This window comes from Podarcis erhardii, assembly GCF_964252035.2.
Source record: "Podarcis erhardii genome assembly, chromosome: 1".
Taxonomy (NCBI): Eukaryota; Metazoa; Chordata; class Lepidosauria; order Squamata; family Lacertidae; genus Podarcis; species Podarcis erhardii.
The window spans coordinates 70,426,123-70,443,319 of record NC_138497.1 but is presented as its reverse complement, the minus strand read 5'-3'; the positions used below and the strand labels follow the sequence as shown (position 1 = coordinate 70,443,319).

Sequence of the window (17,197 nt, the reverse complement as noted above, 5' to 3'; positions counted from 1 at the left end):
GGAGAGCCATATGAGCCTCACTGACATGAAAGGAAGTTGTACACAGCAAGTGTTTGGTGAACTGCACTAGGGGTTGCCGGCTAAACTGGGAAAAATATAGGCTAATGTGTTTCTGTACCTTTAGTTGCAGGTTGATCTGCAGGAATCGGCTGCTGGAGCTTTTCATGATGTGGAGATAAATGCCTTCACCCGATAACACCTGCCGATAAAACCACTGCTAAAGGTTTTACCACCACAGGGGTAAGTTCAAAACCTGGCAGCTCTAATTGCAACCCCTATCAACACATCTAGGACAAGGACAGTGTATTCCTTTGTCTTGGATGAAGCTTAACAGTTACCTTCTCACATCAATGAGATCGTAAGCACGGGCCTGTCTATTATTTATTAGGACCATTAGAAATGCTGGATAATTGATGACCTTCACTTCACTTCAGGAGTCCCCTCCATGCCACTTGAGACTAAATGGTCCCACAAGAACCTGCCCAGGTACTGGAAGTTGGTGAAACTGTTGTTCTGTTGAGGACCTTTTCTAAAAAATGAGAGATGTGGCCTATCCAGTTTTTTAACTCTAAAATTTCAGATGTGAAAATTAACTGGAAAATTAACTGGAAAATTGAGTACGGACAACTCATTCCGCTCCATGAAATGTTCCATGTGGCATTCAAAATTGTGATGATTGCTACAGCAACAGCAGGGAGCCCAGTATCTTATAGAACTAGTTTTCAAGCTGGATACCACTAGCATTTTCCAGACTGTAAACTTAGGCCTACCTGTAAGCAAGTTCCTTTGGAAGTAAATAAATGGATAGACAAGGCTGGATGGGTATCCAGGAAACTTTCTATGGAACAGACTCAGCAGGAGAAAAAGAGAACAAATTTTGTTGCTACTTGGAGCTCAGTTTTGTGGCTGAATTTTTGAAAGACCCTAGAATAATAGAATCATAGAGTTGGAAGAGACCACAAGGGCCATCGAGTCCAACCCCATGCCAAGCAGGAAACACCATCAGAGCACTCCTGACATATGGTTGTCAAGCCTCTGCTTAAAGACCTCCAAAGGAGGAGACTCCACCACACTCCTTGGCAGCAAATTCCACTGTCGAACAGCGAACCTGCTGCCTGGGAAAAGTTATTTTTGAATTATTATGAGCTTGCATTTGCCTGCATTACTTGTTTATTAAATGGTTTGTTTTTGCTTTACTTATATGCTGTTGTACTTTTGGATACAGTTATATTGAGGGAAATGTTGCTTGCTTATTCTTATTATTGTGAGCCGCTTTGAGCTCAAGATCATTGTTTGAATAGCAGCATGCAAATATTAAATCAAAATCAAATCAAAGGTCAACAGTCAGTCCTGGAATATGATCCTTCCTCCTCACTGGTCTTGGGTGGTAGACCTCTCTTTGCTTATAGACACAGCCCATTCTCCTAATATAAAGCTAGGTGTCTTCTACGTTAGCCCTTTCCACTGGAATTGCAGTGTGTATAAACCCTCATTTTTGTCCCTTTCTCCATTTGATTCCAGTACGCATGTTAAAAATGCAGGCTTGTTTGTAGCCAAATTGATAACGCTGAAAGTACAGGTCCTATTCATGTATTTACACACGTGCATTGAAAGAGGGATGAGGCTGCTCTGCTCTTGTGTGCCCAGAGTCCTAGTGAGGATGTCTGAAGAGGAATCCCTACTTGAGAGCAGCTGTAGGATTTCCTCTTTGCGTGTGCACACTTGATGTTCAGAGGTCACGTGTGGGGTGGTGGTGGCTAGGGCCAGCAGCACAGCCCCACTTCTAATTCAGTGCTTCAGTGCCCAACCTGTGTATAACACACTGGGAGGGCAAAAGTAAGGATTTGCAATCCAGGAAGTAGCAGGTTATATTAGAGCTCCCCCCTATAAACTTTCATCACTCTCAGATTCACAAACAACATAAAGCCAGGTAAAAAGAGATTTCAATTAAATTAATGGCTTTTTGTGTTTATATAGCAAATATCTGGTACAATTTTTTTTTAATACACACTTATATTGTCTAGAGGAAAAAGAGCTGAGTATTGTCACAAGAAGAAAGTTCACTGACTCTGCTCCCCTCTCCAATGTTTGAGTGCTATCCTTTTTAAACTGGTCCTGGGAGACATAATAGTAGAAACTGCTTCGCTGTACTTTTAAATTGATGCAACATGGTGCCCTCTTGTGGGAAATTGAGGGAAGATTTCTACAATTCGAGAAAGCTGCTTAAATCATAGGACCAATATTATTATATACAAAAAGGAACAAATCACTTGCAACCTTCATTCATAACTACTAGTATATCAGGGATAGCCAACATGGTGCCCTCCAGATGTTACGAACTTCCATCAGACCCTGCCTACATGGCCAAAGGTTATTTGATGGTAGGAGTTTTACTCCACAACAGCTGGAGGGCACCATGTTGGCTACCCCTGCAGTAGGTAATGTAATGGCAGAAAATAAAACAGATGGCAATGAAATAATTATATTTTTAATAAAAAAAATTTACACACTGTATACAACTGACTGGGCAGCTTCCTGAAAATTTCCCCATCTTAGAGAATACAAAACAAATCTGCTGTACAGTCAGTAACTTTTTAAGTTTTCAAAATATAGTCAAAACAAAATAAAAAAATTCCTTCCAGTAGCACCTTAAAGACCAACTGAGTTAGTTCTAGGTATGAGCTTTCGTGTGCATGCACACTTCTTCAGATACGAAGAATACTTCTTGGTATCTGAAGAAGTGTGCATGCACACGAAAGCTCATACCTAGAACTAACTCAGTTGGTCTTTAAGGTGCTACTGGAAGGAATTTTTTTATTTTGTTTTGACCATGGCAGACCAACACGGCTACCTATCTGTAACTCAAAATATAGTGTTCACTATTTGTAAGGCCTCAAAAATCTGGAGACTTTAGAGCGCAACAATCGAATAAAAGACCTTGGAAACATCTCTCTGGACTCTTGTGCTGTGTACTTGAAGTAGTTCTGTGGGTGTGCCAAGACATCAAACAATGCCTTTATCAGCTTCTTATCCTGAAAGTGTAAGAAAGAACTCAGTTGTCATTTAATATACTGTAGTTTGAGAAAAAATTAGTGCAAGCACAATTCTTGGTCCAGTTTCTATTACATATTAAGGTAAAGGGCCTTCCTATTAGCATTTTCCTGTAATTCAAAGTGCAACCCACCAAAATGCTAAGGCTTAGGCCATGTTACCCACATATCATTGCTATCTTCATTCCTGTGCTTCCAGAAGTTGGAACAGAAGGCATGTATGATTGCTAGGCAATTACTAATGCTCAAGTTCACAAGTTAGAAACATCAGCATTTGCCATCATCAGCACTACTGTTAGGCAGCAGGCTGAGACAGCAGCTTCAGGTAGCCGATTTACGGCAATATTAATAGGTAGCATATTGTCAGTTATTTAACATATAAGCTGCATGTTTACTGCATCAGTTATCAACATATCTTGAGTCAACATTGCCTCCACCACTCCCTTCAGACTAGTTTTGGTTCTTGGGGAACAGAGTGATAGCAGCATGTTGCTTCTTGTTTGGGAGATATGCCTGCTGATCCTCCTCCTGTTTAGCTTCCTCTCTGCCACAGTAGATTGTAAACAAAGCATTAAAGCTTTATTTTCACAAACAGCAGTCACTCATGAATGGATGTTTTCTTTCAGGAGATTAACTGAGCAAGTTTACCTTAAGGATCTCTTGATGATTTTCTGATGCATACAGTCTACCATCTCTGACTATGTCTTCTATTAGCTCCTGATAATCCTCTGTTGGAGACACACACACACGACTTGCAAAATATTCATTTGAGTTACATCAGCAGCACATACATGTATCTCTAGGCTGAACAGGAGGGATACTTACTACTTCTTTTGGCAAGTCACTTTGTTAGCATTTCCCATTCTTTGGCTGAAAATGCTCCCAAACAGAATGTACTCATGCATTTGAATGTACCCATCTATAACCAAGACTACAAATTTTAGATTAGCAGATTTAATACCTATTCTAAACAGTCTTCAAGAAAAACTATACTGTTTAGACAAAGAGACAAAGTGTTCCATACCTGCTTACTATTACTTTATATACTTGAGTATAAGCCGACCCGAATATAAGCCGAGGCACCAAATTTTACCACAAAAAACTGGGAAAACTTATTGACTTGAGTATAAGCCGGTTCACCACAGCACAAACCTTGTGGTGACGGCAGTGGAGGAAGAAGAACAAGCAGCCCGAAAGAGCTGCTTTCGGGCTGCTTGCTCCTCCTTCTCCGCAGACAGCAGCAAGGGGGGAGGAGGAGGAAGGAGCAGCCCAAAAGAGATCCTTGCAAGAGGCCAGCGGCAGTGGAGGGACGAGCGGCGAGAAGGGCTCATCCCTCCACCGCCACCTGCCTCACTCGAGTATAAGCCGAGGGAAGCTTTTTAAGCATTAAAAATATACTGAAAAAGTCGGCTTATATTCGAGTATATACGGTAATTGGTGCATGGCAGAAATCATAAGCAGCCTTGGAGACATATATAAATGCTGGCTATGTGGCAAACTTCAAATACAGCTTTGCTAAATAAATCTACTCTTTATGTTAAAATCTGCCTACAACACTCCTGCTTTTTTCCCTTTCACTTTTTTTGTATAATAAGCAAACAGCATTTACTATTTTGGTATCAAATGTATTAGCCTGTTTCCACTGGTGTGTTTTCAGGATGGAAATCAGGTTTTTAAAATGTGGAACAAATCCTGTTTCCAGCTAAGGAGGGTGGTTAAGTTGCCACTGACTGGCAGCAAAGCCAAAGGATTTAGGCCTTTAAGTGCTGCACTTGCAGGCCTTTGGAATCCATCATGCCATAAGCACATCAGATTGTTACCCCAGGGTAGCTTGGGATAATTGTGTCAAAGAGATCGGACGTACAAGGAAGATGAAACTTCCAATTTTCTCTGCGTCTGCCTGAAACACTGATTAGTCCCAGATTCAACTTCAAAGTAGAAACTGTGAAGCCATTTGTACCATTATGAGAAAAGACACTTCTTGGGATACAGCAATAAACCAGTTACAGCTTTGCTAAATCAAAAAATAAAACCTACATTGCAGCAAAGCAATTTGGAGGTGTTCAGAACCTAACTTGTCTCAAATACACAAATATACAATTTTGTGTAAAAATGTGAACTGGCACATAAAAGACAAAATCTGATACAATTTGAGAGTTATACCCCCAACAGACATCTGTCCCCCACCCCTTACCATCTCCAAAATATTTTCACATTTAATCTCATAAGGGACAGGGATAATACCCATGTTATTTTGTGTGGAAGCCTGTCCTTACCTGACACATAAAAATTCACTTATATAAAATATTCTACCTATATAAAATGTTGATATACCCTACTCCCAGACTTTGAGATGGAAAGTAAAAACACAATTTTACACATTGAAACACCCACACTTTAGTTCCAGCAGTTTTTAAGGTTTCCTTACCATCGTATGTTACATAAGGGACCTGGAATCCTTTGGCACTGTTTCCTTCATTGGACTTGAACTGGACCCAGAGCTTCTTAGACCTGGAAGTGAAAGCTATAGGGCGTTCGTAGGTTTGACAGGTTTCGTATGTGGTCACAGAATTGGAGGAAGCTTCAAAACAAAATGGACAAAAGGAAGGTATCAAGCACCTGTTACCTTAGGATTTTTCTTTTGAACAACAAAATACTTTTCTTTTATTCTCTTGTCACCAACCCACCCAACTATCTACCGTCACCCCAACATTAATTGCCATGAAGTTTTCTTTCTGCTTCTCCATTGCTAGGATCCATCCTAGTAAAGGGCAGATTATTTACTTGATGGCTACATGTCATACCCTAATATGTCCCTCCCATTACTTCCAGATGGTTTAAAAGCATTGTGGGACAATGTTTCCAGGGAACTGCCACCTCCAGCCCAGGAACAACACCCCCACTGCATGCTGCAACAGAAAAAGCTATTGAGTGGGATATCTCAATGAAGAAAGATGGACCACGCCTCAACACTGGAGCACTGAGCAGCTTTCTAATTCTACTGAGGTCCTATCACAAGTCTGTGGTTTTACTGACAATCTGACAATAAATACAAATAAAAAATAAAACGTACATTTCAAACACATTATTTCTCTAAATTTGATGTGATTTTTTTTTAGTATTTTCACTTCTTGTATGTTTTAAAGTACTGTGATTTTTTCTTGATTTTATCGTTTTATGCTTTATTTATCCTACCCCACAACCATAGATCCATAGTTCACAACATAAAAATACAAGATAAAAAACACAAAATACATAATAATAATAATAATAATAATCTGCTTTGAGGGTTTTTTAAAAAAACAAGCGGCATATAATTTTTTTGAAATAATAATAAACTAGCTCATTGCACAAGGAAAAGAGAACACTAAATCCTTTTTTGTTCAGTAGCAAAACCGATCCCAAGCGCATGCTTAATGCCCTGCTTTGTGGGTTGCATAGAAGCTAAGAAACTGAACAAATCTTCTAGATGGAATATTGACTCTGCTTTGAATGTGCTGTGTGGCTTTTCCCAAGCTATTTTCTCTCAACCCAGTTCTCACCCATTCTACAATACAAGAGGAATAATAATAATTTTCAGTATGGAGGAAATAATAAAAATGCAGGGTTTTTGTAAAGATTGCAACTAAATAATGCATGTGAACACCTTGGGCAACTGAAAGCGAAATATAAGTGTTTATTATTAAAGGTAGTATTAGAAGAAACAGTATAGAAAAGGTGGCATAATAGAATTCAGGTTTGCAATCAATATTCCTGTTTCAATGCACCAAAAGAGAACCTTTGGCTCTGTTGAGGTCACTGGCAAAGCACACGTCAAGATTACACTCCAAAGATACAATTTGGCTCCATAAATATGCTATTTTTAGCTTTTAAAGATCTATTGCCTAGGAGCTGTGCCAAGCCATCAGCACAAGAAAATGAAGTGTTGCATCAACAAGAACAGGCCCAGCATGTAGCAAGCCATGACTGAAGCAGTAAAAATATCATATTATTTCCAAACTCACTTAATTCAGCAGGAGTAAAATGTTCTACGCCTCCCTAAATGCTTAGATTACTAGCTGAGTACAGTACATTCAGAAAAGCTGCTCTTGGATGTGTATATGAAACTTAGTTAATGCCAAAAACAATGGCATTGTTTTTAGTAAGTTATACTAAGGCTGTGCATTCCTGTTGCAGTTGTCTGAAGCTGTGCACACATGACATTAGCCACAATCCATCTCTCCTGTAGTTTCTTGAGAAATACTGTTTAATGCATTTCTCCTCAAACCAGCTTCCATTCAGTTTGAAAACAGAAGCTACTTTCACTCTGCAGTTTAGCTGAGGTGTGAAAATTTGAAACAACTGTTGCACAAGCACAGATCACAGCTTCATGAATAGGAGTTGGGGAGTTGCATGCATAAGGAAACCAAACAGGTAATGCCCCCTCTGGTGTGTATAGCAATGTGCAAATGCAGCATGAAATGCTGCTGGGCGGGGGGAGCTAATGTGTACATAGCCAAAGTATCCCCATTGAATGGAAAGGCATGATATCAGTGCTGTAAGGCCACTACATTTCAGGATCTCCTGAGCTCAACAAAACTAGTGGCAGCAAGAAGCTGGTGGACTGAAAGCTGCTACGAGCATGGAGAGCCATTAGATTTGCAAAGGCTGAATAGTGGGAAATTGCTGCCAAACACAAATATGCATGAGTGCTTAAGGGGTTACTACAATAGAGCTGGATTCCTAGACTCAGCTAGGTCATGCCCCTTCTCCAAAGAGGGAGGAAGTGAAGCCTTCTTTTCCTGTTCCCTTTCTTTCCACAGCTTGTAACGGAATGTTTTTATCCAAGAATATTCTGCCTGTGTTCTCCTTGCTGCTGCTTGGATAAATGCATGAATCTGACCTTTCAAATGTTTTGTAAGAAAAGCATTTAAAACTTACTTAACAGTGTATATATAGTCTGTTCAATGCTAAGAGTGGTAGAAAGAGGGAACCACTTCACAAAGCGAACTAAACTGGATTTGCAAAAAGTTTAACAGCCTACATTCCTAACACTTCACTGTGCTGCTTGACTTGGTGAGTTTAAACTCTGCTACTTGGAACTCCTGCTGGAGACTGAATTTAGCCTTGCATTTTGAATTCAGGCGCCCTGATTCTTTCATTATTCACCCCACACATGTAGGTCACAGGGATTCTTATTTCTCTTCCCACATGAACTATTCTACAAAAACAGTCATTTTCAATGGTTGACTCTGCTTGCTGCTGCCAAAAGCCCATTCATCTTAGGACTTAGTGGTCTTGTGACTGCAGCCATCAGCAGATCATTTGCTCTCTGGCTCCACTCAACCAGCTGGCAGATGTATACCCCAGGAAAGGCAAGCATGTTTGTGTAAAAAAGTAAGATGAATTCCCTACCTCCTTCACCCACCACAAATCACTATAGTTCCCCACTAAATCTAAAATATGTCTGATCGTGTGTGTGTGTGTGTGTGTGTGTGTGTGTGTGTGTTTCACCCATGATGGGTGGAATTTATTGTTACGAATGCTGTTAGAGCTAGATTTCCACGGGACTTGCTTTGGCACAGACAAAATGTAGCAAAGATCCATCAGGAGAAATACATTCATATACCTGACACGGAAACCTAGTTTAACTTACAGCTTTTTCTCATCACCAGGTAGTCTCCACATTCATCTTCTATTGGCAAAAATATTTCCGGAACCACAATCAGGATGCGGCGTTTAGGAGGAGGATTTATACTCCAAGTACATTCTGTGTTTGCAGGATAATTTCCAGGATAGTTTGGGGATTCAATGTATCCAGTATACTCTCCAAGCTCACCACCACAGTGCCTGTCTGGAAAAAAGGAAACATGTTACCCATAGTCAGGGAAGAGGGGAAAGCAATATTCACACCTGTGCAATGCCACCAGCAGCAATCACAGCTGATACAATTACTTTGGCTACTATTTAGGAATCATGCATATCTTTTATTCCTTAGACCATTTTTATTGAGTAGCTGCTTCAAGATGACTAAAAACAAAGGAGCAAAATCCATATACAGTACAGCTTTGTCTGTGGAAATAAATGGCAGAAAAAGCAGGAAATTGGTATTATCTGGGAGGCATTTACAGCTGCCTTTTCCAACCTAGTGTCCTTTCAGATTTTTGGACTACAACTCCTATCAGCCCCAGCCAGCATGGCCAATGGTCACGGACAATAGGAGCTGTAGTTCAAAACATCTGGAGGGCATCCGTTTGGGAAAGGCTGGTTTAGTGTTTAGAGAAAGCCTGGCCTGGAAGAATTGCCTTAGGCTTAGGGTCTAGAACTTGGCACAACTGAAGCAGAAGCTGTTGGAGAGGACACCAACAGCTCCTTCGTATGTCCACTGATAAGGGCTACTTGGAGACTGACACCAAAGAAAGCAATGAAGTCAGGTTAGGAAAGCCTACATCCCAAAGCAGGATATGGCTAACAAGGGGTGATTGCTGTTGGGTGGGGGTATGGCTTCTGCTCGCTTAAGGAAAGACCAATAGCATCTATCCCCACTGCAGTTGGTACTAGGTCCTTTCATTTTGGACTGACTACAACATAGATGATCAATATTTACCTTTGCAATGAGTTACATTTGTTGATCCATCATAATCAGTGGTTGTGTTTCCAGGGCATGAAATGCAGTAATTCTGTCCAAACTCAGGCTGGTATGTTCCAACAGAGCAGCGGATACAACGATGTGTTGTAGTGTTGTAGAAATGACCAGGTGAGCACTGCACTGTAGAAGAAGGTGAAAAAGCAACATGCTACAATAATTTTGGTAAGCTGTGACATGATTAACTGCAGCCATTCCACTGAATGACAGTTCATCCAATTTTCTGCACAGAAAAATTGTGTACAACCAACATGCACACTGCCACAGATGAATAATGTATATGTTAATTTCACTTGGGAGTTCACACTGTGGGCATCTATCTGTGGGCATCCATCACTTAGCAGGAAGTTTCAGTGCATGTGGAATCTGGCAAAATAAATATGTATTCACCACACAAGAAGGTATATGCGTGGTGTATGCATGCAATTCCTTTAAGAAAGTTAAGTCCATAGAGGTAGGGCAGGGTTGGAGAACCTATGGCCTTGACTACAACTCCCCAAATTCCTTCCCATTCTTTTTTTTTTTTAAGATAATTTTTATTAATTTTCATAAAACAAAAAACACACAAATAAACAACACATGACTTCCCCATGCCTCCCCTTCACTGCACCCCTGTTTCAGAAGTTTTTAGCAATCCTTCATTCCTTTTCAATATTTAATTTCCCTCAAAATTTTCTTAACTTAAATATTTACAGCTATAGTTCTCTATTTCTTAACCCTTAACATTTTATCAGTCTGAAATTTTGCAACAGTTCTTAAGATATAGTTTAAATTTTTTCCAGTCCTCTTCCACTGTCTCTCTCCTCTGATCACGGATTCTGCCATTCCTTCCCATTCTTCATGCTGGCTAGGAGTGCTGGGAGTTGGAGTCCCAACAACATCTGGACGGCTTCAGGTTTCCCACTTTTGATATAGTAAAAAGACCTGAGGATTAGTCTATCCTGCTTGAATATGTTCTCTGCCCAACAAGCACTTTGGGCCATGTGTATGAATGGAAAAGGGAGGACTTGCCTCCAGCATGATTTGAGTGATTTCCAGCTGCTCAACCCCACTCCCTTGCCTCAGAGCTCATCAGTGGCTCTGCTGCTTATCAAAGTGAGGCCTAAAGGTGATACCAAGGTCTACGGCAGGAAATGTCACCTGCTTTGCACAGTGGCAGCATCGTAGGTTATCTAAGGCACGGCTATTGCCACCATGGCGACACCATGTTGTTCCTGACACTGGATGTGAATGTGAGTTTTATTGTGAGAATGAGCACTTCTTCTGGCTATTAAACAGAATCAGTATTCTAAGTAAATGAATAGACTAGATCTCCAACTTTCATATTTGCAGTTGAAAGGAATGCTTTCACCCTTAAAAGGTAGAAATGAAAAGTGTGGTTGCCTATGTTCCTCGTGTATCCGTGGTTCTTACCTTTAGTCTCACAATTCTGAAACACTGTTGCACCGGTAAGTTTTGTCATCAAACCTCCACCACAGGTAAAACAAGATGTTCGACCTGGCTCAGGCTGATATGTCCCCAAAGGACATGCAAGACAAGGCTTAAATCCATCAACTGAGTATTCACCTGGTGAGCACTGTCCTGTGGGAGAGGGGAGAGAATATACATTACTGTAAGCCAGAGGTTTTCAACCTTTTTGAGTCCACGGCTCCCTTGACCAACTGCATTCTTTCTGTGGTACCCTGTGGGGCTCAGGAGCCCAGTTATGTCACCTCTTGCCTGCAGAGCTGGCAGCCTCTCACCCTCAGCCTCCTCTCCTTGGGAGTCCTCTGGGCAGCTGCACCTGCACCCCCAGTCTCAGAGCTGCCCCCCCAAGAGAGGTGCCTTTTCCTACTGCCCCACAGGGGCCTGGGAAGCACCCCCTGGTCAGCCCCAGAGGCACTATTCACCTAGGGAGCTTGTAGCCAGGGCCACTGCAGCAAACAGCTGTGCAAGCCTTTGGGATGCAGAAATGCAAGAGGGCATCAGAGGAGGCATGGAAGGAAAGAGGGACAGAAGCCAGTGTTAGCCGCAGCACCCCTGACCATTCAAGGCACCCCAGGGTGCCACAGCACATTGGATGAAAACCACTGCTATAAGCCATGGATTTTTTTGGCAAGCCTATAATATACTGGAGCCTCAGTTGGTGGAAAGTCCTATTGCAAGATAGAAAATGATAGTTATTAAAAATCTGAACTAAATGCAGTTCAAAATAAAAATAGGAACTTGCAGCTAAATAGGTGTCATAATCTGGCCACTGACATGCATCCAATTCTCAGAGTTACCTATTCCTGGAACTAGAAATCAGCAGTTGCCATTCTATTACATTGTAGATACATAGCTAATTCTTGTATTTCTTTTTAGAAAGTACTAATAATGTATAATGTATAATGTATTTATGATGTTCCATTAAGGCAAAACCCAAATCCAACCACTTAACTGACTACGTTGTGAATTTATCCTTCCAGAAATGGAAAGTCCAAATGCAAAGAGAAAATGAAGGGTTTTCATGATAGTTGAAAAGCCTCCTTTTAGAGTCTGTAAAGCACACTTCTGAACTACACTGGCATTACTAATCAAAGTATTAGAAATGCATTCACTTTATCATGGGTACAGCACCCACATACAGAGGAATTCTGTCAGGCAAAATGGGGCCCAGTGCCCCCACTCTCCTCCCCACCTGCACCCAGGCACCACAACAGACTACTATGAGGAATAGGACCTCTTCATGTACCTTTCATATCCCCATGCAACATACCTTTCAGACACAGTCATGGAATGCCTAATAAGCCATGTAGAAAAAATTAGGTCCAGGCCCTATCACTGAGCCTTTAGTATTATCTCCTCCATTCCTAAACTGCTTTGGTACCGATATACTATACAGACAGAGCTAACCTACTGGAACTGATTATATACACATATCCATCCTCTGCAGCTTCTTTATGTAAATCTCCAAGCAATATGTCTTCCAAACTTGCAGCAAGCTGATTGCCATGGGCAGGCCAAATGATTAGAACTGTTCTGCAAGACATGGGATTACTGCTGCAGCTGTTTGGCTAAGCTGTGAAGTTCTGTCCTTTTAAAGAGCTGGTAAAACTAAAGCTGTTAGCTTTGGTTTATAGCTCTGATAAATCACTTCAATGAATGGTTGTTTTTGTTGGGGGGGGGGGTTAAATTGGCCCTGGCATCATTTCAAGTTATTTAAGTTTGCAGCAAATAAGGCATTAACTGGTCATGATCAGGGATGAGGAATTTTGTTTACAGCTAATGAACTGAGTTTAATAGGGAGTGCTGCCTTGGCTTCTGAATAAAGAAGAAGCATGGAGCTGTATGTGCTTAATGCACCAAGGAAGAAAGAAAATTGCATGCTTAAATACTGACCCGTAGGTCATGACATCAAAAACCCAATTTTTTTCCTCCAACACTTTTGAGGTTGTAAATATAGCCAATGCATATAACAGAGCTGTTAAAATGTGAACTATCTAATGAATATGGATTTCTTCTTTTGTTCTGTGATGAGAGTTTTAAGACGTGCCACCTCAGCTACCAATATCCATTTGCTCTATCAATAAAGAGGCAAACTATATTATACCAAAACAACATATTGTAGAAAATTTCTGGAGACTACTATACAGTGGTAACTCGGGTTAAGAACTTAATTCGCTCTGGAGGTCTGTTCTTAACTTGAAACTGTTCTTAACCTGAAGCACCACTTTAGCTAATGGGGCCTCCCGCTGCTGCTGCGCCGCCACTGCGCGATTGCTGTTCTCATCCTGAAGCAAAGTTCTTAACCCGAGGTACTATTTCTGGGTTAGCAGAGTCTGTAACCTGAAGCGTATGTAACCTGAAGTGTATGTAACCTGAGGTACCACTGTACTTTAGAGTAGAGAACTTCATGACTGACTGCATCTCCTTGCCATAAGCTCCCAGGATCACAGAAATTTAGAATGCCACAGAGAAACATTTTAAACAAGCCTTCCTTTTTCTTATTAATAATAATTGGTGAATGACCTTTTTATTCATAATATATTAAGCATATATAAGCACAAGAAAAATATATAAATAAAAATTTATCACTACTGTAGCTCTTCAAATATTTATGCTAAACGTTTTTCCCAACAGAAGGAAGTGCCTTCTCAAAACCAAATTCATGTCTGTGATCCTTCTATATAAAAGGATGCAGTTTTATTTATACAAAGGAATTCTGAGCTCCCTTAATATAATAGAGCTTGCTCATTTCCCCGAAGTGCAACATTCCAGATTCTTATTAACCAACTTTTGACATCAGACACAGTTTGATCTTTTCCAGAGTCTGGGCATGCATACATACTGGCAGCCACAATTAAATTCTGAATATATTTTTTCTTCCTGACTGCTCCCTGGATATTTCCTAAAAGCAGAACTTCAGGGGAATTTGGTAATGCAAATCTTGCCATTGTACAAATAATGTAAGAAAATCAGTAATTATCTTAGGAGAGCCGAGAGCTCTTACAGGATCCCCTTTCCTCTATTATATTTTATATTCGTCTACATTTTTTAAAATCAAACTGACTCATATGTGTTAAGGTATGACAAAGAATCATAGATGTGGGAGGAAACCAAAACGTAATCTCTGCCAATGCAGGAAATCTGCTACTATAGCATCCTTGGTTAGCTACACTTTAAAAGAATGTTGACATAAATGTATAAACTGTATAGGAGAATATTTTATCATTGCCCACAGTTCTACATGTCTGGCAAAAAAAGAGAGAAAAAGTGAAAGGTCTTATTCCTCTTAGTAAACTACATTTTCCAGATACAGAATGTTGCACAGATTATAGTGTCTGAAGTATCGTAAAATAGTTGACAAATTTAGATTAATGGAAAATGTGCTATGGCCAGCACGGATCATCTTCCTTCCGCCTAAGACTGTTCCTTGGTTTTCCTTTATTTCCACTTTCCCCCAAACTGGTGCAAGAATCTGATACCGAACTGATCAAAGAAGCACATGGCAAGGATGTACTGGAAGCTGGCAACTTTACCTCTCTTCAGGCTGCATTCTATAGAAATTCCATGTTATCTCCAGATGCATCAGTGCAGACAACACTGGGAAGGTGAGAACAGTAATGAAATGTATCTACACCTCCACACCCATATCCATATTGATCGCTGTCTACTCCAAACCTGCACACACATGCAGTGCAGACACTGTCCAGACCAATGTAAACATGGCATGTGAGAAAAGAAGGCTGAACTAATGGGTGCTTTCAAATCATACCAAGGAGGAAGAAGCAATAGTGTTCATGACTCTGTAAGGTGCAATATCCTCACCTCCACAATCAGATATACTGTGAGCTCCAGCTGTTTTTTGGTTTCCGGGATTCTGTGGGTTTGGGCAAGGTTCACAAGTTATTTGGCCTTCGTTGTCTTGGTAAGTTCCATTCGGACATAGAATGCAGCTTTCTTGCTCCCCATCGTAATATGTTCCAACACTGCAGCTAGCTGAGAAGAGAAGAGAAAACTGTCAGCAACAATGAATCCATGATCACCTTCTATGGGATGGGTGGAAATGGGGATACTAGGAGGCAGAGAATTGAGTCCAATTATTTTTTACTTTGGGATTTTTTTTCATGCTGTGTGTCTCATGGTCATATTTAGGGTCAGGAAGTAAATTTTCTGTCTGGTCACATACAGGGGAAGGCTTCTGCTTTCCCTGTGGATAGAAAAATTGACCCTCAAGTAAAGGTTTGATCATCTGTTCTATTTCAAGAAGACTGCTCTCGGGTTTTTAAAAACCATCTACAGAAACCCAAATGGACTGTCCTACTTTGTGAGGGGTTGGCTTACATGGACTTTAAGTCTTTTTGCTCTCTGATGGTGGCAGAACCATAGGAAAATGTTTCAAGTTAAACAACTGGTAACAGGACTGATTGATAAAGTCCTCTTCTCTGGGATAATTATAGCATAGAATACTTTGCTAACTAGACTACTGAAGTATAAGGCAACTTCCTGTTTAATTTCACTTCAGTGAAAGGAAGTAGAGTGATCCTCTCCCACCAAAATCAGTGGGATTTCAAAGTTCTTTGACTAACTATCCACAGCTACTGTCTGGGCTTTTGCATATTTAATAGTTTGAACAGAAGCAGCAGAAACAATCTTTCATTGGTATGTTTGGGAAAGAGACCTAAAATTGTTTGTTTGTTTATATTATTAGTACCCCGCCCATCTCCTTGTCTCACTCCTCCCCGCCCCTCAAAATAAGGACTATATATTTCTGACCATTCTTTGCAGAGTTATGTATCCTATCAGAGGACTGGTTCCCAGTCAGATAGTCCTTACTACTTCTTTCCATGGCTGTAAAATATAACCCTTTCCATCTCCATCCTATTAAAAGAGACCCTTGTGCAGCATTCATTAGAATGGCCACACTATAAATGAGTTAAGTCTTTTCAGAAATATTTAAGGTCAGTGCTTGCTTGTGAAACGTTACCCTCTATGATGTGTCCAGTTCCCTGAAAATCAAAGGATGGGTGTGTCAGTGTGCACATTTTTAAAGCTACTGAAGCACAACTGATCACTCTGTATGGAGCAAAAACTGAAATAAAAATGTCTCCGCAGCCTTAATTTCTTCTGTACAAATATTAGTTTAAAAATTAAGCTGCAAAGTTTTAGTCCCACAGAATAAAGCACAAGGTGTGCCACACAGTACAAAAAAAGTCTGTTTTCACAACAAAGAGCAACGACTTGGAAATAATGGCACTACATCAAGGATTCAGCAAGCTTTCTTTGCCTGCTTTTTATTTCCCCACAACCTGCTTGTTTTCCTTCAAATGAGCTGAAGAACCATTTGCCTTCAGCAGGATTCATTCCTATAACCACTGTCTTTGTTTGTCTTCAGTGACCATTAAAATCCTATTCTTAATCACTGCAACTCTTTGAAAAAGTGAAAGCTATTCTAATGCAAAAGAAAGAGGGGGAGAAAGGCAACTCCAGGGCGCCAGGAATAGTAGTTATAAGGACATTTAAAGGCTCTTTCACTCTATTCAATACTTTTAGCCTTTAAGATTTTGATGCCATGGACAAACTCTATAGTGTCTCCATGATGGAAAAAGGTGAGCCTCATAAAAGAGGTCGTGATCCACAACTAACTGTTCCCCTAAGAGCCATGCCCTGACTTTATAAGAAAAACACAAAAACCCGATGGAAACTTATTTCTAAGCAGCCCTCTGTATTGTTTTAGGATCTTTTTGTTTTGGTGTTTATTGGTTCACAAGCTGTGGTCATATGGGTAAATTATGCGCATTAGGAGTTAGGTCTTAAGTCTATTATTCCTTAAGCAGCAGGTTGGCAGAATAGCCAGCTATTTATCTCTGGTTTGGAAAATTTATTCCCCTCTCCCCCAGCACCTCTTTCAAGATCTTTTCATTTGAAAGGAAAGAAAGTTGCAAGATGTTGGGAATCAGATACACGAAAAAAACAGCAGGGGGAAAAAATTCTAAACAGAAAGTTCTTTGTGTCACTTTTTCTTCTTTTTAGGAAAAAAAAAAAAACCGAGCCACATTGC

The 17,197-nt window shown here is 40.4% G+C and overlaps 1 protein-coding gene and 1 long non-coding RNA gene across 17 annotated transcripts in view; one reads left to right on the top strand and one right to left on the bottom strand.

The window, feature by feature from the left end:
• The window catches only part of LOC309330744, a 55,285-nt gene extending 49,150 nt beyond the window's left edge, over positions 1-6,135 (top strand). For all 14 annotated transcript variants that reach the window (XR_014151554.1, XR_014151555.1, XR_014151556.1 and 11 more), the window contains 2 exons: positions 125-240; positions 5,883-6,135. This is a non-coding gene — a long non-coding RNA (uncharacterized lncRNA). The remainder of the gene's footprint in view (positions 1-124; positions 241-5,882) is intronic.
• Positions 2,863-17,197, bottom strand: part of SCUBE2 (signal peptide, CUB domain and EGF like domain containing 2) — a 45,962-nt gene continuing 31,627 nt past the window's right edge. For all 3 annotated transcript variants that reach the window (XM_081840432.1, XM_081840431.1, XM_081840430.1), the window contains 7 exons: positions 14,965-15,135; positions 11,089-11,256; positions 9,637-9,798; positions 8,686-8,883; positions 5,479-5,631; positions 3,699-3,778; positions 2,863-3,032 (listed from right to left, as the gene is read on the bottom strand). In XM_081840432.1, the coding sequence (XP_081696558.1) occupies positions 2,880-3,032; positions 3,699-3,778; positions 5,479-5,631; positions 8,686-8,883; positions 9,637-9,798; positions 11,089-11,256; positions 14,965-15,135 (1,085 nt within the window). In that variant the 3' untranslated portion in view covers positions 2,863-2,879. The remainder of the gene's footprint in view (positions 3,033-3,698; positions 3,779-5,478; positions 5,632-8,685; positions 8,884-9,636; positions 9,799-11,088; positions 11,257-14,964; positions 15,136-17,197) is intronic.